At 46.1% G+C, this 21,822-nt stretch overlaps 2 protein-coding genes across 6 annotated transcripts in view; one reads left to right on the top strand and one right to left on the bottom strand.

Annotated features, from left to right (window-relative positions):
• The first annotated feature begins 51 nt into the window (after positions 1-51).
• On the top strand, positions 52-1,557 carry LOC120444955 (serine/threonine-protein kinase mos). The gene is made up of 3 exons (XM_039624965.1): positions 52-269; positions 325-538; positions 592-1,557. Exons 1-3 carry the CDS (start codon positions 143-145, stop codon positions 1,343-1,345), a joined length of 1,095 nt encoding a protein of 364 aa, XP_039480899.1. The 5' UTR covers positions 52-142; the 3' UTR covers positions 1,346-1,557.
• Positions 1,492-21,822, bottom strand: part of LOC120444954 — a 39,896-nt gene continuing 19,565 nt past the window's right edge. The window contains exons 3-9 of one of the 5 annotated variants that reach the window (XM_039624961.2): positions 18,725-18,923; positions 14,989-15,057; positions 6,627-6,679; positions 5,451-5,520; positions 3,588-4,136; positions 2,777-3,529; positions 1,492-2,709 (exon numbers count right to left, since the gene is read on the bottom strand). In XM_039624961.2, the coding sequence (XP_039480895.1) occupies positions 2,434-2,709; positions 2,777-3,529; positions 3,588-4,136; positions 5,451-5,520; positions 6,627-6,679; positions 14,989-15,057; positions 18,725-18,923 (1,969 nt within the window). In that variant the 3' untranslated portion in view covers positions 1,492-2,433. Of the gene's footprint in view, positions 2,713-2,776; positions 3,530-3,587; positions 4,137-5,450; positions 5,521-6,626; positions 6,680-14,988; positions 15,058-18,724; positions 18,924-21,822 lie in introns of all 5 variants that reach the window. The other 4 variants (XM_039624959.1, XM_039624962.2, XM_039624963.1 and 1 more) reach the window with 4 other exon arrangements.

The raw sequence follows: 21,822 nt of genomic DNA on the forward strand, positions 1-21,822 counted from the left end.
ACGATTAATATCGTTTTTGATAGTGGGGCAACATTATCACCCCCACTCAGCTGTTTAAGAACTTCTCCGTTATAAGACGAAGACCATGTGGACTTCTTAAAAATTCAATACTCGCCATAGATCGTATTCAGATGGCTGAGAAATGGGAGACCTTTTATTGAATACCCCAAAGAGAAAGCAATTGCTCAAGGATGGTCCACCCGTACCCACTAGGTGTCAGGTACTAGGACGTGGAGCCTATGGCACCGTTTTCAAAGCTATTTACAGAGGTGAGCACTATAACTTAATCATATATACATAGATAATTTTCAATATCTCGTCTAGATCGCTCCGCTGCTGTAAAGATAATTCGTGCCCAGGCGGCCTCAACTTTGCACAATGAGTCCCATTTGCTGAACCTGGAGCACCGGAACATTGTACGCCTTCTTAAGCTGGAGTCCGCCGCAGATTTTGGCTTGGTCATCATGGAATGTCCGAGGGGCCAAAGTCTGCAGAGGATCGTTGACACTTTGGCTCTACCACTGATGCACAGGGTTTTGTATGCGACGTTATCCCCGCTAAATAATTTTTTATTAACCATTATCTGCTTAGAATAACTCTGGATGTGGTTGCTGCTCTGAGGTACTGTCATTCCCAAAACGTATTACATCTGGATGTAAAGCCAACCAATATTTTGGTTGCCCTGGGAACAAAGTCGTCGGTAGCTGGCCATTCCTCTAAGGTCAAAGTGAAGCGAAGCTACATCTGCAAGCTCTGCGATTTTGGCTCCTCCATTGAGGTGGGCGAATTTTGTGCTAGGCAGGAGCCCACCGTTGCCAGAGGAACCCTGAGATACATGTCTCCAGAAGCGCTGCGTTCGGATACTCTTACCGAAGCCTCCGATATCTACTCGCTGGGCATTACCATGTGGCAACTGCAAGCCCGCAGATTGCCCTATCACACGCTCGATTGCAATGAGACCATAGCCTACCAGGTGGTTAAGCACGAACTGCGTCCGGACAACTATCATCAATTGAAGATTCTGGCTTTGGACTCTCCCATTGACTGCGATTGGAGCTTGACCAGTGAAAGCGCCGCCAACGTGATCTGCAGAAGGGCAAATACCTCGGCGCGGCGTAATCTGAGCCTCGATCCATCTTACACCGCCGGCCGCGAACTGAAAAAGAAGCGCCGCCGGAACCGATTAGCCCTCCACTTTGATAGTCCGGCGCCGGAGGGCAGTGCGTGCTCGGAAAGCGCTTACTGCAAACTATACAAAAGCTGCTGGGTCAGCGGCCCGGAATCACGATTGGGTTCTATTCAGCTGAAGCATGAGCTGGAATTCATTCTTTGTCGTAGCACCTAGGTGATAGTCTAAGTGATCGTGTGTGTTTGCATTTTATGTTATTGATTCGTAGTACATACCCGTATTTATGTAAGGTTTTACCAACCCGCCGCGATAATCGAATTTCGAGGGCCAGGGCCCCAGGTTAGGTCAATAATGCATTTTTCTGTAACTTCTTTTTGTTTATTTTGTACTCGCTACGCTAAGAAAATACATTTATAATGTTTATACGAGCTTACGTCTAGGTTCCCTCCTCTCGATCATAGTGCGTTCTGTTCTATGTAGTGTAAGTATATGCTTAGGAATCGGGCTGCTGCGATGAAGTAGTCGGTGGCAGCAGCCCTGAGGAGCTAACTACGGTTGAAGAAGAGCTTGTCATTATCATTATCATTATCATTAGCTTTAAGAACGACTGCTATGTACAGTTTATTGTTATGGTTGTCGTGTAATGTTCGCTTAGAAACCGTATATATATATATATATATATGTATCGTATCTATATATATGCATTCTATACTGCATCGTAAACACCTTGAAATATTTCACCCTTAAATGCAAATGTTCAACTGCTGTTGTGTCTGAGGAGTACTAATCCGGATTAGCTTATGTGGCTAACTTTAACCAAGTCCCACAAATACACTCGACTCGTGCGGAAGACTACAGTTTTGGTTCATCTACTCATGACCATAGCTAATAGTGGTTTGAATTCAGTTTGAAGTCATTCAAAATGTCCCATTTCAGTTAGTGTAACCCTCTGATTTGGATGCTGCAACCGCTGCTCTACAAAATATGTGGTATATGTGGTATAGAGCAGGGCGAGCGGTTCGATTTGGTTGTTTCGATTTCTCTCATAGGGGGAACAGTTGGCAGTGCCGCTTACAAGGTAAAACATCTTCAAAAAATTTACAATATACATAAATACTCGTATTCGTACGTACAAAACTCGCCTGCTTCTCTTCTCCTCATCATCATCTTATCATCTTAATGCTTCTGTATCTCGCGGTTCTGTTTTGTTTTGTTTGAATATATCACAATTTAGTCTTTTTAAATCTTTAAATATTTGTTAGCTTGACGATTATTGATTTGAGATTTAGCAGTGCTGGTCTATCCTAACTGGCGTAGGATCTTCGCACGGGAACTGGTGGAGGAATCTTCGATTTTCGCTGCTGCTGCTTCTGTTGCTGCTGTTGTTGCTGTTGCTGGGGTTGCTGACCCGGTGACCTTTGCTGCGGTGACTGCGACTGCGGCGAGGGGGAGGAGGGCGAGGGCGAGCAGGAGGAGGACATCGAGGAGGACGAGGACACCGATGAATGGATGCTCGTTGGAATTCTGGTGGGCTGCGCCTTGGGCAGGCAACTCTTTGGCGGCTCCGTTGACTTCGCTGCCTTCTGAAAATCGAAATCAAAAATTATTCATCATTTTTACTCATCATTGGATGTTTGTATCCCTTACCTTTTTCGGCGAGACAGCCACCGGTGGATGAACCGGCGATGTGACCCTCTTCCAGCCATTGCTCCTGCGCCAGGAGCTGGCCGTCGGAGGCGTGGAGGCCTGCCTGAGCAGCATCCTCTCCTTCAACTTGGTTACCATCCCAGGCGCCGGTGGCACCACCTCTTTGGCCAACTTGTTCATCATGGCACAGCTGATGCTATCGCTGCGCACCACGGTGGACTCCAGTTCGCGGCGTTGATTGTGTCTCAGGATGCAACTGGGTTCCTGGTCCTCCAGCACCGATTTGGATTTCACCAGGACGTGAGGCGGTCGACGTAGTTCGCTTTTGATGATCTGAGCAATACACTGCTGCTCATCCAGTGGTTTCATTGGCGTGCTGCCGACAATCATGGGCACATCCTCGATTTCAATGTCGCTAACCCTCCGCCGGCACTCGTCGATAACCGCGTAGTCCGGTTCCTCGTCCTTCTTTGCCTGGCTGGCGGAGAGTTCGTCCGTTTCGCTGGAGGAGCAGCTGGTCAACTGGGCCCTTCCTGCCTCGCTGGGCGTGGGACTCATTCTGCCAGCGGGACCCACCTGGCTCTCTGAGATACTGGAATCCTCGCCATCATCGTCGTCCTCATCCTCGTCATCCGTCTCACCCTCCAAGTAAGAGTAAAGACTACGCGAGGAATTCGAACGGATGTTGACCAGTTTGTAGAAGTCGTTGGTGAAGTCCGTGCAGGCCACCTCCTCATCCTCGGAGTAAACAATCTGAAATTTGGGCCAGTGATTAGAAGTGAACCAGGAGCAGAAGAGATGTAAACCCTACCTTCTGCTGCAGCAGCTGGGTAATGCCATCGGCCACTGAATCCGTTTCCACGGTGGTGGAGTTGATAAAGTCGCTGGATGGCCACAGCCAGTCGTGATCCCTCTTCCTCCGCTGCTGCTGGAGATGAGGGTGATGTGGATCCCGCTCGTCGTCGAACGTCATCACCGCCAGTTCCTCCTGGGACATGCTCCAGTCCTCCATTTCCGTGGAGCAGGGCTCAGCAGGCAGGAGCCACTGTTCCGGTTCCTCGGGCAGATCCTCCAGATGCCCATTCGATGGCTGCGGCTGCCCACTGCTCATGGTGCAGTAGCCTTCATCCCTGCCCTTCACCGGACTGGCGGACAGAGCAGCATTTTGCGCCTCCAAATCGCGAACCCGGCCCTTCAGCATGCTCACTTCCTCGCGGAGATTGTCCTCTGCCACAATGGCGTCCACCACCTTGCGCATCACATCATCCAAACAGTGCTCATACTGCCGGATTCGGGTGAGCAGGGATCGATTCTCCTGCTGCATCGATTGGAGCAGGCTCTCCTGGCGGGCGAAGCGAGTCTGTAAGGGAATCAAAATGATCCATAATGATCTTAAGTAATGCCGTCCAGAAACAGGGTTTATCCCGATTATGTATGTATCTCAATTTAATGGTATATGCTGGCTGAGAAATAATCTGATTGGTTTTCACTTAGATAAAATGGAAATGAAAGCTACGTATATGAAGGCTTTCTTTTTATCTATGAATAGAGGTGTTCGTTTTAGATAAGATGTAAATGTAACCATATGGGTTGTAGCACCATTAGTATATTGAAAATGTATATGCCATAGAATTATGAATTCTGCTTTTATTTGACACACTTTCATGGTTTAGGTATAAAACCTCAGACTGTGACCTTTGTACACATTTCATATATGTAGTTTAAATGTTAAGACAAAGAGAAGGGACATTCATTAAAGAGATTTTAATTGAATAGTTCACAAAGTTAGGAAAACGATCTATTCATCCAATGGAAACCTGTGCTGAGAAAGGGCCAACTGATTAGATCGAGTATTTATCAAGTGCTCCGGGGCAACCTTCGCCCCATGACAGCTGCCCTGATGAGGGTCACTCGCTGGCACACGGCTCCTCATCCATCAACCGGCTCTTTTTCTTTTGCTTTAGCTTTTTGCTGTAAGTGCTAAGTGAGCAGTAGTTACAAGACCCCCTCCATACCCATAGCCGATATCCCACTCCCAGTTTGGTAACAAATATCCAATCTCGATCAAAGCCAACTTGTTAACTGGCCCGAAGGTCACATGCTTAGACGTTGGACGTGAAAACCTTGGGCTTCATTAGCGGGGCCTTACAAGATTGGGCGAGATTTTTGCTGGCGGGGGCAAATGAGATTGCCAGAAGTTGGCGACGAAAGGGAAAGCACATTTTCCACTCTTCCACTACCCCGCCGCCTGCGGAAAATGGTAATGAAAAGCTGCCACTAGGGCGCAGTGAAGCGTCGCTAATGCCGACGCTCAATCAATTCGGGCAAAAAATGTAATGTGCCGGGCCAAAAGCATTCCCCAACAAAGTCTCGCCGAAGACGACTCCGGTTACTCCGTCCGTTCGTCCGTCCGTCCGGATAAGAGACAATTTGTATGCGCCGGAATGGCAGCGAGGGGAGATATTGTTCTTAAAAATGAATTTATGCGTTTATTTATGACTTGACTCGGAGGGAACTCCCTCCTGCTTTCTTCCCGACTTTTCCCCTCCCTTTTGGAAACTCGCGCTGTGCAAATTGATTTTCCACATGCTGCGCGGCTCTGTGCGGAAAAGCCCCTTCCCCCCAATCCTCTCCCCACCTCCTCATCCTCCTTCCATTTCCATTCGATACATACCTGCAGTGCCTTGTGATCCCGACATGTCTGCATTTGCTTGCGTTCTTTGGATTTCATAATGCGATTCATGCTGCGGATTGCAAAGGAAAACGAAACGAAAAAAAGAGGACAAATATAGAAATGCATAAATGAAAAGGAGTTGCAAAAATCATCGCAAACGCAGGGTGCTTCCCGCAGGGAGTTTCGAGTATTGATTACTTATTTGTGAGTGCCTGAATGGCGAATGGCAGAAATGATTCTGTTTGACGTACTATGGGTACTCCCATAGCGCCAAAATAAACAGCGTACTTACTAGAAGATAGCAAGCAAGGCAACTTTAAAACCAACAAACAAACAAACCTTTATGACTTTAAAAAAACAAACAAACATTTATGACTTTAAAACATTTACGTTTTTAAACGAGTCGCCAAGAAAATAATAAGTAAATAATGTTTGAGGAAAGGTACAAGATAAAAACTACGAGTAACGGGTATAAAGACAAAAATACAACTATAGTAAACTGATTTACTAGTTTGTTGCTTATGAATACAAATAAGTAATCACCAATCGAAATTCCCCGCCGAATTGTGTTCAAAGCGAAACGTTTGCATAACAATCTGCATGGAAATTAGCAGCTAATGGCGGCCATAAAGAAAGAAAGGGCCGAAAGGGCAGTTAAATCTCGGCCTAGACCAGAACTTTGCTCCATTTCCAAGTCGCGTAGTCGGTAATTGCGTATTCGGGCCGGCAGAGGGCGCTGCTGCGCGTTCGGTTCGGTGATTGATGGGTTTTTGCGGGTAAGCGCTTCCTGCTCCTCCTCCATCCTCCTGCATCTCCATCGTCCGCCTGCGATTCTTGGCAATTTGGAAAATTGCATTCGCCGTGCCGTTAACTTGTTCTGTGCGTAATGGCCAAAAGGGGCCGCAGTGGGCGTGGCCAGTCACGAGTTTTGGTATGAGTTATTTACGTTTGAACGCCTTGCCAAAAGCCATAAGCCAAAAGCAGCGCGAAAAGTACTCCGAAAATTGCCGGCTAGACGAATTAAATAAATATTTGGCCGGTACTTGGTCATACGCTAAATGGAGCTTGACTCAACTAACAGAAACTGGCAAAGTTCTGGCTATAAGCCTTAATTTCCCACACGATCCGCACGCGTGTTCTTATCGCGTTTAACAATTTAACCTATTTGTCACTTACTTCTCAATTTGCTCGCGCAATTCCTTCTCGAACGTAGGCGACCCGCATTGGCTCTGAAAAGTGCAATTGACCGGGGCACGGGGGTAAAAAAGAAAGAAATGGAAAAAAAACATTAAATAAAATGCGAAGGAAATTAAACACAATGAATTAGTGCACTCGGCGCTGATTAAGAACGACAATTTAATTGTCCATATCACAGTGCCAATCAGCAGCGTTTTACAAGCTAATGGACAGCGACAAAGGATCCAAATCGTCGAGGGGTTGGTTGGGAATGGGAATGGGAATCCGAGGGGGGACACCATGCCACAGATACATTAGAACGAGAGCCAGGAACTTGGATGCATGCAACACCATAAATCACCGGAGTCAACAACCCAGACCCCGGCTTCAATTTTCCACTTTCCACACTTTTCTCCCCCGCGCGTCAATTGTAATCGATAAAGAATTACATCACGACTTTTTCATCTGTGTGACGTGACGATAAAACACAGCCAGACTAAGACTCATACTCACACTCAGACAGTTTGTTATAAATTGTTTGCCTTAGTGCTAACAAAATGAATGACAACGCCACAACATTTACGGATTCAAGTGTAAATGAATCGTTGAATATCGCACTGTTTGAGTGCCAGATTACAGCACATATGTACAAGTGCCCGTGGAGATATAATCGAAGTAGCCGATATAGATAGCAGTCGTTTCTGTTTGCTCAGTCGAGAGTTTTTCCAGCAATTCCTAACTTCCTTCTGGCTTGCGAGCTGCATTCTCTGCCGCCCCAGCTATTTATCAAATAATTTATACAGAGACCTGCCTCAGATTCCCAAAATTCCCGGTAGTAAGAACTCTTCGCTCCACTTGGCTACGAATTCCTGGGCTCTGGCTGCCAGTCTTTTGTAGCTCCATAAAATGTACAGACAGAGAAATCAATGGCTCGAAGTTTCCTTAGTAGGAATGCCATATTCCGCTTATTTAACTGATTTAAAGTGTAATAGTTCACTCTTTAAAAATGTTGATATAAAAGAAATCATGCATAACCCTCTCTACTGTCATAATGTTGCAACATTTTATTGTTACTGCTTCTACATACTACTGTATATAAGTTGTCACATGAGAATGTAATAAGTATTAGCCACATCAAACTCTTTTCATAGGCATTCTTTGGCTGGCAAGTTCAGAAGTCACCAACAATATAATTTAATATAATTCCAAACTTCTTTGTTGTGTAGTGAATTTGTTGAAAACGCTTTCATCTGCAACCGCGGCTGAAAAAAGGGAGCTATAATAGAAGCGAGTGAAAGGGGGTTGAGGAGGGGGGAAGTGGGAGCAGAGGGAGCGATAAAACGCAGCAGCACGCGCCAATAAAGAAGTCGCCCAGCAACCAACCGCCACCCACCGCCCATCACCCACCACCCCCTCATTACACCCCCTGCCCAGCAGCCGTAAAGAGGCAGCCGGAATTACAAATATATGCAATAATTTTTATTAATTCGCCTCCATGCATGAGACGCGGAGACCAATATGAAAATGCCCCTCGCAGGATGGGAATGGGAAAACTGTAGGCAACAGCAGGCGGCAGCCGTTGGAAAAGCATGTAGGGTGGGAGAGGGGAAGGCAGGGGGGATGGCTGGCGGAAAATGGGGATCCCCAGACTGATTGCCGTCCTCAGGCGCCACTTGTGCCGTCGAATGGCGAGGAATGATGAACGTGTTAATAAAATTAGAGAGCCAAAGCGTTTGGGCCATGCCCAAGATTTTCCCACCCAAGGCGCTATTTCGGGCAACTGGTGCGCCTGTCGACAGCTGTTGGCCACTGCACCACCTCCCACCACCCAGCCACCCAACAGACCCCACTCCCTTCGCATTTCCCATTCAAGAGGCGACGCGCATAAATATTCATTGTGAATTTCCCCCATAAAAGCGGGGCGAGGGAAAGGCAGGCGGTGCCGACAGCGGAGCTTATTGATGAAGTTATAAAATCAGACATGAATTCTTTATTAATTAATTGAAAGCCACAGTCCCCAAAAACTTTTGGCTACCAAGGCAGCCAGAAAAGTTCAAAACCCCGGCTCCGCACAGGTTTCAATTAGCATGCGGCTTGCAACACGCCGAGGGTGGCCCAAAAAATGATTTAAGGGGTTCGGCGACTACCCAAAACAGAAATTAACAAAACAAATCCCGGCAACATGTTGCACCCGTGTCCTGGGGACAAAAAACAGCCCACCAGCCGGTGGATTGGAAACGAGCAAGGATTTCCGAGGGGTTAAAACATCATACGGCCATTTGCACCCGCAAACGCACTTCCGTAAGATGTCCGTACAACCCCACGGACTTGAGCTTTAATTTACACAGTGAAAAGCCAACAATATACTTAACTCAGTTATAGAAAATGTTATACCAATCTACAAATAAAGCTAGTACTTTATACTAAAAGTAGATGTGAAATACAAAAAGAGTTATGCTCTTAAGGGAAGTAACTCTTTAATCAAACTAGGCTTACACATTAGTGTTTTTTCCTCTGTGTATGAATAACAAGATAGCAAATTGCTAAATACTCTGCTGCTCGTAGAAACCCTGTATCTGTATCTGTAGTGTCTCATTCCATAAAAATCATCCATTGTCCTGACGGGGGAGTTTATTAAAAGGGAAACTCCACGCGTGTCCTAACGATCACCCAGAATGAGCGATTTGGTATTAAGCTGAACCCCCGTTTTGAAGAGGAATGAAAAATATGAACACGCTTATTATTAATTAACATGCAGATTGAACGGTGGGTGGCCTGCATCCATTTTGGAATTTAAAAATCCTCCACAACGGACTCTTACCATCTCTGGACCTCGTTATTATTACAGTTTATTCCATGCCGAATGGGATTACACTGGTGAATCCTTAAGTTGTTTTCCTTCTGCCGGTGCACAAACTTTGGGTAACTTCAGCGACCACAAAACCGAAACAACAACCGAGTTGGAGTCCGAAAAACTGTCTAACTGGGGAGCGAAAGGGAGCAGGGGGAGGAGATTGGCTGTCCCCCAAGCGGAATAAATTTCGGCAAAAAGCATACAACGTAGCGCAAATTAGAAGAAAAAGATATAATTTCCAGGAAATGAATAAAAGAAAAATGCTTTAAAAAAACACGCGACCGTTGGCGAACATTTGTGCTGTTCCCGAATGCCGGCGAAACAATGATAAAAAGCAGCAAAAGCAGCAAAAGGACCAAAAGGAGCAGGGAACTGGGAAAACAACCCTCGTTTGGAAATCCTTTGGAAATTCAAAGAGAAAGCGAAAGAGAGAGATGGAGAGAGAGAGAGAGAGACTGGCGAATTCGCCGCATTTCACCGAGAGAACAGCTGCTAGGAACCTGCTTCCTCTCTCCCTCCCACTCTCGCCACCCACTCCGATCAGCTGCAACTGCCGGCAAAACAGCAACACAGCAACACAGCGTAACAGCAACCCATCAACCACCCCTCGCTTCTCATGCCACCGAAATGCGATGTTTTTTGATGTATTACTCCGAATTCAAGTCACTCGAATTGGCCGTTTTTAATTTAATGAACCGCGACTGCGGGAGTGGCAGCTCGATGGGCAAACAATGAAATAAACATTTTGCAGATGCGAGCCAGAAGAACAACCCTATATCTATACCCCATGTATATATATATATATGTACCCTCGAACTTCTGGTGATCCATTCTGATTGTGAATTTCTCCGCCGCTTCGTCAAATGCAAACACTAAAACGTCACTTGAGCAAGGCGAACAGAGAAGTCAAGTAAATACACTCAGCGAAAACTAGCACTGCATTAGAGCATTTCATCAAATACACACGTTTCCCTACAAATAAGCTGATAACTGAGCAAGGAATCGCTTTATACAGTATTATTACTTAGTATTGTATCTGGTCTGTGTATCTTTTCTGGAGTAGATGGAGCACTACTTTCTGCCAGTGTAAGTGTGTGAGTGGAAGGGGCGCAGCCATGCCCCTTCCCATTAAAAAATTTCGCGAAAAATTAATTGCATTGCACTTTTTTGTCAAGGGTTCCGAAGAGTCGACCTCCCCATGTGCCTCATAGTGGTGGTAGTTCCGAATTTCTCGGCGGGCTGAGGGGGCGTATGAATCATCCAGTTGACCCTGGGCTCAGCCCTAAAAAAGCGTGTGTGGAAAAGGGTGGCTTCTATGCATTAATGGGCACTAGTTGTAAGTATGTGCAAGCGTAATACGCTGCAGAGTGGCTATGACCTACCCTAAATTTATGGCTATATATTCAGCTATGTACATAACTCTAGTTCCGGACCAGGATCCGCGCCCGGGTGGTTGCCATCGCACTGGGAATGGCCATAGGTGGTGCAGCAGCGGCCAAGTCGGCGGTGGTGCCTTTTTTTCCGAGTGAGTAAACCATCAAACGCTTGCGACAGAATTATTAGCAATTCAAAGGCACAAGGAGAAGACTCTGAGCGATGCTGCTGATGATAATGATGAGGATGATGCTGATGATGAAGATGATGGTGGGTGGGAGCGAAGCAGGGACACTCCACTGATGTGGATAATAAAAAGTGCCCATGCTGCGACTCCTTCGCCTCCTTCGCCTCCATCGTGCTCCTGGCCCCACTTCGCTCCACGTCGCTCCACTTCGATGGCCCTTGTAAGCGAGGCAAGTGCCACTCAAGAGACATCGTCCGAGACCAGGACCACGCCCCCTTCTTGACAGTTGACAGCGACAGTTTTTCTTTAGCCTTCATTGCTTTCGCAGTACAGTGGAGCTTCTGCCAGGGTGCCGGGGTGCTAAAGTGCTCAAGTACTACCATCACAATTGTACTTCCGATTACTGGCAGTTATTGTGTAGAAAAAGTTGAGAGCTTCAAATTCTCTTAAATTCACTTGTTCGTTTGAAGAACGGTAATATATTTTGCAAGGAAATTCAAGAAATGCTGAGATTCGTTTTGGTGCCCAACTAAGCATAGCTCACTGTACCGTATACGCCCTGCCCCCTCCCCCGAGCTGCCCATTTTCTAAAGCTGAATGCAGCTGAGCTTATTAAAGGCGCAGATTTGCAAGGGCGAGGGGATGGCGGGTGGGTGGAGCAGGTGGAGGCGGTAATGTGGAAAACCGAAAGATTGGAGGAGCTGGCCTTCCATGGAATTGAGAATTAAGAATTGAGCACGTGCTGGCGGCGAAAGTTGTGCATTGTGCATTGTGGATCTTCGCACTCTTTGCCATCCTGCAGCTGCTCTTGAGTCGACTCTTCATTAGCACATGGCAATCCATTCGGATTTGGCTTGTTGATCTGTCGCCTGATTAAAGGCAAACAAATAAACAAAACTTCCGTTTAGTCATCTGCCTTTTCCGACCGTCTGTTTGCCAGCATTTCGTACAACAAACACAAATATTTGAGGGCCCAACGGATTAAATGTCGTGTTGCCATGTGCCATGTGCCCTGTTTGCCTGTTTGCCCGTTTGCCTGTTTTACGGACAAGGGCTCAGCTGTTGTAACAAGAAAGAAATTGGATTTGCTAAAAAACGGCAACTGTCAGCAATTTGGGGAGCACGAAGATGGAAGACTTGAGAGCCGCAGCCTAGCAACGAAACCCTTTGAAGGATGCCTTTCCTATCAATTAGGTGGCCATAATCGCAGAGATCTCGTCCTGGGAATCAATTACTCCAAAGTGAGCCCAAACTCTGTAGTACTTGCCAACGAAATGAGAAACTGATGGGAGCGATGATGAAAGTGGGTCTGGAAATGGAATTGCCAGAATGATGATGATGGGGATAGCATGCCGAATCGGAAGATGGATATTCATTGAATCGTGCCATTTATTGCATGCCACATGGCCAACAAGCTGCCTAAGTCTGCCCCCCACCCGCTTCCGCCCGCTTCCTCATGCAGGCCACCCACTTTTGACCTCGGCACCCGAAAAAAGAATTCTGCAACATTCACACTTTCGGTGGCCCGACTTGTCAATGGATTGCCAACTCCCTCCTCTCCCTATGTACACTGCACTTAAAAACGAGATGAAAGTTATAGTTAGATCTGAAATATATACATATATTTATTTCACTTGTAATATAACTTGTGTAGTAATTTAAATGTTTCTAAAAGATTAAATAATGTAATGATTTTTTTAATGCCTAAACAAAATGATTGAGAATTTGATTATAATACTGAACTAAACAGTGAACAGTGGGAAATCACGTTCATGTTCAGAGTGTGGTATCCAGTGGTTTCTCTCAGTGCACACCCCTCCCATTTCCTTTGAGCCACTGATATGCCAATAACAATAAAGTACACACACACATGCACATACACACACACACATACAGCCGCACTGTGGGGGAGGGACTTTGAGTAAGTGAAAACGAAGGACAGTACCAAGAGCGTGAAGAGGGGCGGGGAGATGGGGAAAGGGGAGCAGCGAGCATAGTTAATCGTTATTTACAGACAGATAAAGTGCAGAAATATTGCCAAAGGAGCTGGAAGTTGGGACAGCGCAACGGTAGCTCATGTATCCACTCCGCCCACTGCCCCCCACTCCTGCCAAACTCCTTGTGGTGCAGGGAAAAGAAAGAAGAGCAGCCGTGTGTGTCCATGCACTAAAAATAAATGTGTAAAAATATGTGTATAGGATTCCATTTAATGGAACACAAAGAAATACGTTTATAGCTAAGACTCATTACTAAATTTCATTATCCTTATAGATCGTTTCAAGTAATTACTCAACTATAAGCCACCAATAGTATTGTTGAAGTAGAACGAGTCCTATTAAAGAATTTACAACTTCATATTCCATATAAAATATCCAATAAAATAAAAGACATAAACCATCTTTTTGATACTCATTTCGAAAACTAAATTTCTAAGAGCGCAGTTAGTGTAAGTACTATCCAGAAAATCAAAGTAATATACATGCATGTATAGCACTTTCTTGGACTTTTAAGGTAAGTGATCACGACACTTGTTTCTGGTTCGAAGCCGCATTTTTTCCGAGTGCACTAATCGGATTCCCGTGGTCCACGTTTGCAGCCTGGCGAGATGATAAGGCGGAGAGTGGGTGGTTGGGGGCAACTGGCACAGCCGCACTCGTAAATTGTGCTGTGAGCTGGGCCGCCTGCCAGAAGCATGGAAAAGCATAGAAAAGCATAGAAAAGCATAGAAAATCAGGCAATGGCCAGAACGGGCCAAAAACACAGCAGAAAGCACTTTTCCACTTTTCCAGTTTTCCACTTTTCCTCTCGACGCGCTTTGTCTCCGCCGCTTCCTGTGAAAATCAGGAACAGCGGGCGGCGGTTGGCCATTTGGCTGCGGAAATCGTTGGCCAAAGAATGTGTGTGGGCGTGGAATGGAGGCTGCTGAGAATGCGGAGGCCACACGCTGCTCCTTTTCACACCATAAACTCGCAGCAGTTAACTCGTTTTGGGGCTCTGGCTCGTGCTGCTCCTTTTTCTCTGTTATCAAATTCAATTACCTAAAGCCGGAAATGCGTATGCCAAACCAAGCTCCTTCCGCCGGAAAGTTCCGGCCATTAAACTTTCTTTCGGGCCGACAAGGGAGAGGATGCTCCTCCGGCCATTGCGATGACAGTTTAGATTGTGATTTGCCATTGAGAGGGCTTTGATCGAGTGGACCGAAGGTAATAAACAGTCGGAATTTCCCATCCCCCCAACTTTTCTAAGACGTACTTTCCTATTTTATGTGAGTTTATGTTGGCCAATTTGCATGGTAGTTCTCGAATGTTTCGATCTGTTTGCTCACAAATCTCCCTAACAAGTTTATCTCTCAAAGGGTATATCGTATACGGTATCTATTTCAAGTTAATATTATTAAAGTGTAATTTATATACATGAGTATTCTTCCCTGTTTGGTGCCACTAAAGTAGGGCTTGTCCAGTGCTCTATCTCTGTGCCTCAATGGGCTTCTACTCCTGCTGTCGAATAATTTGATGTCGGCACATATGCATGTAATTTAAGCTTGTAACTTTTAATTGCCCGTCCAGGCGACCTTGTTGGCCAGCCTGACCGCATAAACCGCACAGAGCGCAAACGACTGAACACGATTAATGACCCCCATGTCCATCTAGACCCGGAAGACCCCAGCTACCCCCACCCTCCTATTCCGAATGAAAATCTCTCACACGCTGACCGCACAGGAAATTAAAATGCTTGGGGAATGGGCGGGATCGGGCCGAAAACCCAACTCCGGCGACATCGAATTCAAAGTTCATTTCGAGAGCAATGTCCGGGCCGGGTAATAACATCTCAGAGTCGCAGGACCAGGACCAGAAGCAGGATATGGAGTATAGCGTATGGAGTATGGAGATGGTATGCATGTATGTACACAGATGGATGGATACACTTCGGCTGGTGGGAGTACTCACTTTCTGGAACTGCTCCTGCAAACGCAGCAGAGCGCCTTCAACTTCAATCATCCGCTTCTCCAACACATCCTGCAAGAACAACAAAACAGAAAAACCAAAAACTCAGGAAGCAGCACAAGAAGGCTAAATGCTATGGCTAAGTTCCCATAAACGAAAAGTTAAAGCTAGCTGAATACGAGTATGTGCATGGGTGTATCTCCTCGATTTTCTGTATATATATATATAAATATGCATATATAAATATATAACTATGTATATATGGCCAGTGAACCAATGGAGTTTTTGGGTGTGAGTGGGTGTGTGACTTTTGAAGCGATTTCTGTGCTCCTCAAAGCAATACTTTCCAGCTATAACTTAAATTATGGTTTTAGTCTATGCCAAATATGCAAACCCAATTTAAATTTATGTTCACCAAAAGTAGCAGTTTGTTTGAATATAGCAATTAAAGTTGTTAGGGCGTGACTATAATATGTGCGCTTAGTTTAATAATAAGAAAATCATAGTTTAACTATAAATGACTAGTAACCAATGTTATGACTTAATCAATAACAGCATCTTTAAAATACAAGTGGACGGCAACTAATTACAAAGAAATAAATTTAAGTATAGTGCAAATGTGAACAACTTATCACCTCCAATGAGTAAATTCATACTTATAGGTATTTTTTTTAGCTATCAGCTGCGATGACAACACTATTAGCAGCGAAGCGATAAAAATAGTTATAACAGCCCGAAAAAATGGAAAAGCAATTGAAATGAATTTACGATCTTGTCGCAGCAACATCAACAAAAACAGAAAAACAGAAAACCAAAAAACCGAAAACAGATTCGAGGTGTAAAAAGCAAATCATTGAACTCTTTTGGACGCAGTCTCGGTCTCGAGTTTCCCAGTGAATGCAACATTGCATTCGGACCAAAGTAAAACACAATGAGTTTCTACTTAATCCGCACGCGATGAGGAGAAGGTCTCGGGCAGGTGAAAAAGTGGCCCAAGGGGGAATGAGGGGGGCAAACAAAAAAAGTGGGGACAGGTGGGCCAGTTGCAGGTGTGCATGGCCAATAATTCACCGAGAGCAAGGCTGACATGCCACAGAAGAACGGTGGCACCAAGACGCGAGTTTTCGACTCCAAATCGATGAGGAAAAGCCCCCGGGAGATCGGCTACTTAGTGCGCTATTTACTTGTCTCGATTTTTATGTACTTTTATATACTGCACACATGACGGGCAGTCATCGCAGGCGGGGGAATTGGGCGGGGGGGCGTGGGCAGGAAATGGAAGTGGCAATTTCAAAGTTTTCCCCTGCCCAAAAATGGCCGGCAAATGTTTCTTGGCTCGAACAGTCAGCACACAAAACACACAGAAATCACAAAAAACAAAAGAACTAATGTGACGCCGCCGCTCGTAAAACAGCAGTTTGCTTTTTTTGATTTTTTCGTTCTGTGTTTTATTTTTTTTTTTGTTGCTGCCTTTCTGTTTTGTTAAACACTTAATATTAGTTGTGGAAGTTGTAAAAATAATTTTTATAGCTTGAGGAAAATGGGTTGTGTTGTCTTTCGAAGCAGGGGTTTTGTTTGCAGCGCGGCCTTTTTGCGCAATAGACAAATTGATTTTGGTTGTTCTGCCGCAACGAGGGAGAATTTATAAAGATTACGATCCGAGCGTGATTATGAATGGCCAAGAGTGTTGGCCAACTAGGCGAGAATGAATGCCATGATTTGTGGCAGGAAATTATCCAGTCTCGGTCTCGAGTTGGAGCTGCCAGTCTTACACAGGGAAAAAACTCCAGGATCTAGACTACTTATTAGGTTAGCTAACTAGAGCACTCAGTAAAATCTTCCAAAGGTTTCTAAATCAATTATTCAATTAATATTACTCGATATCTGCTTTTTTCTATAGTCATGTTTCTGAAACCAGTTCAAAGAATCCAGTAGGTTTAAAACATATTTGCTTATGCAGAAACGTACTATATTCCCTGCTTTTAGAGAATCCCAGCTCCTTTGGCCGCTGACTTCTCGAAAGTATGAAATCCGCACTTCGCAACTTTTTCCGTGTAAACAAATATAGCAGAAGTGGGATATGTGTGTATATCCATATGCTAATGCAGGCAATGAAATGGAGACGGCGACAACAATGCCAGCCCATAGACTTCTATTCCAGCTGGCGAAACTGTGCGCATGTGCAGCGCGATCGGAGGATCGGGGAGCTGGAGAATCACAGCCAGAAGCTGGAGCCGCTTCAGAGGATGGCGGGGCAGCTGGATGGAGGGGCAAGTCTGGGCAAACACAGCAAATAAATAGCTGGCAGTTCGTTGAACCCGCCTCAATCACTCGTCGCCAGTGCGAAACTGCACAGTTGCAGCAGCAACTGCGGCAACTGCGGCAGCAACTGCGGCAGCAACTGCGGCAGCAACTGCGGCAGCGACTTCAAAAAGCACGGCAGCAAGTTATGGGGAGAGAACGTGACTGGGTTCTGATGACAGCCATGGATGCAGTGCATCGGATCCATTGTGTGTGCGCAAATAATCGAGATGCCATTTGGCAAATTTGCCGCGAGTGGGTGTCTGTCGATGGGCAGCTTCAGGCAGCTGGGCACTTGGCAGTTGGCAGTTGGCAGCTGGATGGACTCGGTGCTTGGTAATCGAGACACGCAGCCTCTGGAGCGGATTCGTGGGTTCAATTAGCGGGAGCCGTGACTTCTGCCTCACCAGTGGATTCTGCTTCCCAGAAGCATTACCGCGTCAACTGCCATTTACATGGAGTAGTTACCGCGTTCCCGCGTTGCCGCGAGTTCCCGAGTTCCCGCCTGGCTTGGCTCACCCGGCTCATTTGCAGCCGCTTATGGACCATCCAGGCACATCCAGGCACATCCACAGGCCGTAACTACCATAAATCAACTGCAGCGGCTGCGCATGCGCCATACTTAGTGCTATTAAAACGTCACGGAAGTCGGAACGTGAGCAGCAGCGAGAATCAGAGATTCGAATGCCATGGAGCCAAACGGAGCACATGGGAGCACATGGGGAGTACCATCGATCCATGGGAAAGGCTAGACCAGTCGAGGCTTCAACGCGATCAATTAGGCCGAGAAATTTGGTGGAGAAATTGTGGCGAAATTGGACACAAATTGCCGGCAAGTGAGCGGCTCCAGTGAGAAGACTCCAGGATGGCGTGACCTGGGATTGACCCGGGGTGGCCGGCATTCCGGAGACTCGCATGTCAAGAGGTCATTTGGCCCCTGAGAAGTCCTTCATCAATCTGTGCAACGCCGCTGCGATGTGTCTCGAATGGCACGTTAACGAGTTCAAGTGGCTCAAACTTTAAAGCGCCGAGCAGCCGAGGAGCCGAGAAGCCGAGTTCAAAGGTGTTTGCCTCGCCGAGAGGCTCGTTTGCATGCCGCACTTTGGGAAAATTCCCCACACGCCAACAATGGAAACGATGGAAAGCGCGCTGCTCTTTTTTGCTTTCCCCCACCGCGCTCCAAAAATTGGGTTAACCATTCAAACTAAAAGTAGGAAAAAACTGAAAACACCAGAGCCGAAGGTTAGTTGATGGCGGGGAAGTAATGGCTATGTATACACGGGGGCTATGATTTGATTCGAGCTGATTGTCTGTAATTGGATGGGTCTACGTCTATCCCAAAAGCGCTACGTGCTACGTCCCCCAAGCCCAAAAACCAAAAGCCGGGAGTTACCAGTTACCAAGCCTAGGGGCTAATTATGGTGCCAAAAAAACTCACCTTATCACAGCCGCCGGATCCGGAGATCGAGCCTCCATGCCGCTCCAGGGGCAGAGTTCCCGCCTCCGATTCCACGGGCGTCCTCGGCTGGTGGACCAACTGAATCCTGCCCTGCGAGATCTGTATGTAGTTCGGCGGTGGTGGCATGCTGTCGAGCACATCATCCTTGTCGTCCTCGTCGCAATCCTTCTCGTTTTGCCTGAAAGTACAAAGAATGCAATGAGTATGAGTATCTTAGCGCCTAAGGCTGATTGCCCAACCGAATGGCCACTTCAATTCACTTTATTGGTACTCGAAGTGGCTGCACAGTTGGCATACCTCTCGTAGATTGCCCCATAAAGAAGTGTCAAAATATTTCCTAGTGCTCACGTCGCTTATCGGAAAACTCCGAAAAGCGAAACAAGAGGCAAAGTTATTGCACAATGCAAATATATGCCGCACCAGGTATAGTAAATATAGGCTAAGCAAAACTCATAAATCGATATGTCCGATAGTTGCACTAAGCTATACACTAAACAAATTCAAGCAGAGCTATAGAATTACCAGGCTTTTTTGAGTGTTAATAAACTATCACATCGTTATGAGCCAGCAGTTTGAGTGAGTGTAGAGTAGCCACTGCTCACTGTACAGCTCCAATTGATGGGGGCTACCACCTTGGGGCCATTTCTGACACGACCCAAATAGACTGCGACAGAGATATCAATTGTGTTGCTGACTCGGGGTGTGCAAAGTGCATGGGGCACCTGCTGCTCTTGGGGCCTTTGGGGCACTCGGATGTGTGTGCCTGCACTTAGATGCATGGATGCAGAGAGGTATCCTCAGCATCCCAGTGGTAACGACGAAAAGTCGCTCGTTATTTCCAATTGAATTTGCAGCTAAGTGCAAATAATTCGATAAAATTGCCACTCGGAGGCATTCGAGTGGGCAAACACAGGCAAAAACCAAAACAAAATATCGCAAAAAAACTTTAACTCCAAAATCACCATGAGGCCAAAATGCTTTCGGCTTGCCAGCTTGTCTACGTTCACATCTAAGCCAACTCTAGCAGCAAAGCAGCAAAGCAGCACAGCACCACAGCCCCTCAGTATCATGGCTTTTGGCTCTTTTAGCCCGGTCCAGCTGCAATCCAGTTTTACACACTCTAACTATCGAGTTGCCGACTGACTGTCGACTGCAGTTGAATAAATGGCCGCAGAAAAAAGAGCTGCAAACAATCTTACAAGCTAATCGCACAAAATGTTTCGTTTCGTGTTTGACGTTGACACCGGGACAAGTGGGCAGTGGCCATTGGCCAGTGTCTAGTGTCCAGTGTCCAGTGTCCAGTGCCGATGGATACACATATGCATCCAATGTGGCCAAATATATGTGGCCAGCATATCGGTGTCCATATCGCGCGTATCGCTTTTCCAGCACTCGCAGCATTCTGCTGCCCACGTGCCGTGCCGTGCCGTGCCGCAGAGAATTTCCATCCGTCTTTGATTTATTGGCATCGAATAAAGCAATCAAAATCAATTTAACTGTTATCAAGCTGGCCATTGGCAGTCGGTAATTAAGTGAGACGCCAAGTAGCGCATCGCGTGCAAATGCGTCAGCCATCTGGAAATCATCCGCAGACTGGCAGCCATCATCCTGCCGCCGCGTTTGCGTTAGATGCAAACCTAATTAGCCGGGTCAAAAGGCCAACTAATGACATTACAGGGCTTTAATTAACGTAGCCCCCAAATCTCCTCTCCTCCTCGATTTTTCCATCCCATCAATTCCATCCCATCAGCCAGCCGATCAATTGACAGTGAAATAGTGCCGAAGGCGCAAGGTGCAGAGTGCAAACGTTGCACTTTAGGCGGACCAATTTAGCACTGACTCATCCAGCTTATGTGTGCCCAACATGCACTGCGAGAAAAACGGGGTGCCTGGGCAAACACTATCCAAAGTAGAAATGAGCAAGTAAACTGCGAAAAGCAATATTAGAGCTATGTATATACCAATCACATATGTGCATAATATATATACATATACATTAAATATGTTCTCTAAAGATCTTCAATAATATCTTATAAACTACGTATTTATGGAAAGAAATATAATCAGTTTCTCAGCAATTTAATTTACATTTAAAATATACCCAACTTACTTAGATTTTGTTAATCCAATTATCTTTTAGTGGGATAGCAATTGTAAAATTTTAATTGTAATTGTTACAAATAAAATTACTATTTTTTCTCGCAGTGTGCGAATTCAGTAGCCACAAGTTACGCACAAGTTTTGCTTGAATTTGCATTTCTATCGAAGTGCTCACCGCCGCGTGTGTGGCTGATAGCTCCCCGAGGGGGAATTGTTCCGGTATGGCTAAAGCTATAGCTTTACCGATTCCCTATCCAGCGGTCATTCAGCTAAGCCCCCAATCCCCATTCCCCATTCCCCATCGCCAATCCCGCCTTGTTCTTTTTCTGCCTTTGTGGCACATTCGCTTACTGATTATGCGTTTTTATGCGACGGCCATAAATTTCCGCTGTCGCTGCTCCCGTCCGCTTCCACTTCTCCACTTCACCCCTCTCCACAGATATCCAGAATATATCCCCCTATATAGTGGCTCCCCAACCCCAACCCCATACCCAGACTCAGTCGCCGGCTGTCCAGCGCTTATCACTCGGCCACTGCAGTTGGCATAAAAATAAATATTGCACAAATGCGTATAAAAAGTAAATAAAATCCGGCAAGTAGCCGTCCGTTTTATACGACCTACAAATAAGCCGCATAAGGCGCTTACTACCGCTTCCGTCCTCCCACACTCCCCGCACTCCTTGCACTCCGATTTGCTGACCGGGATGTCGTCGGAATCTCGTGCCGTCTTTTAAGAGCGATTTGAGGGCCATAATTATGCGCACAGTGTAATTGAGGGCTGCTCGCTCGAGAGCCGATAAGCCAAGAGGCATAATTGTGGTCTCGGAATCGCGAGATAAGGAGCCATGAGCCTAAGCGGATTCCTCGCTGATGAGTGACCCACTGAGTGGTCACTTTGGCCCGACACTTACTCACACGGGATATAAGTAATACATCATGAATTTCACAATGTTGTCGATATACAAAACACAGTTTAT

This window comes from Drosophila santomea, chromosome 2R (assembly GCF_016746245.2).
Source record: "Drosophila santomea strain STO CAGO 1482 chromosome 2R, Prin_Dsan_1.1, whole genome shotgun sequence".
Taxonomy (NCBI): Eukaryota; Metazoa; Arthropoda; class Insecta; order Diptera; family Drosophilidae; genus Drosophila; species Drosophila santomea.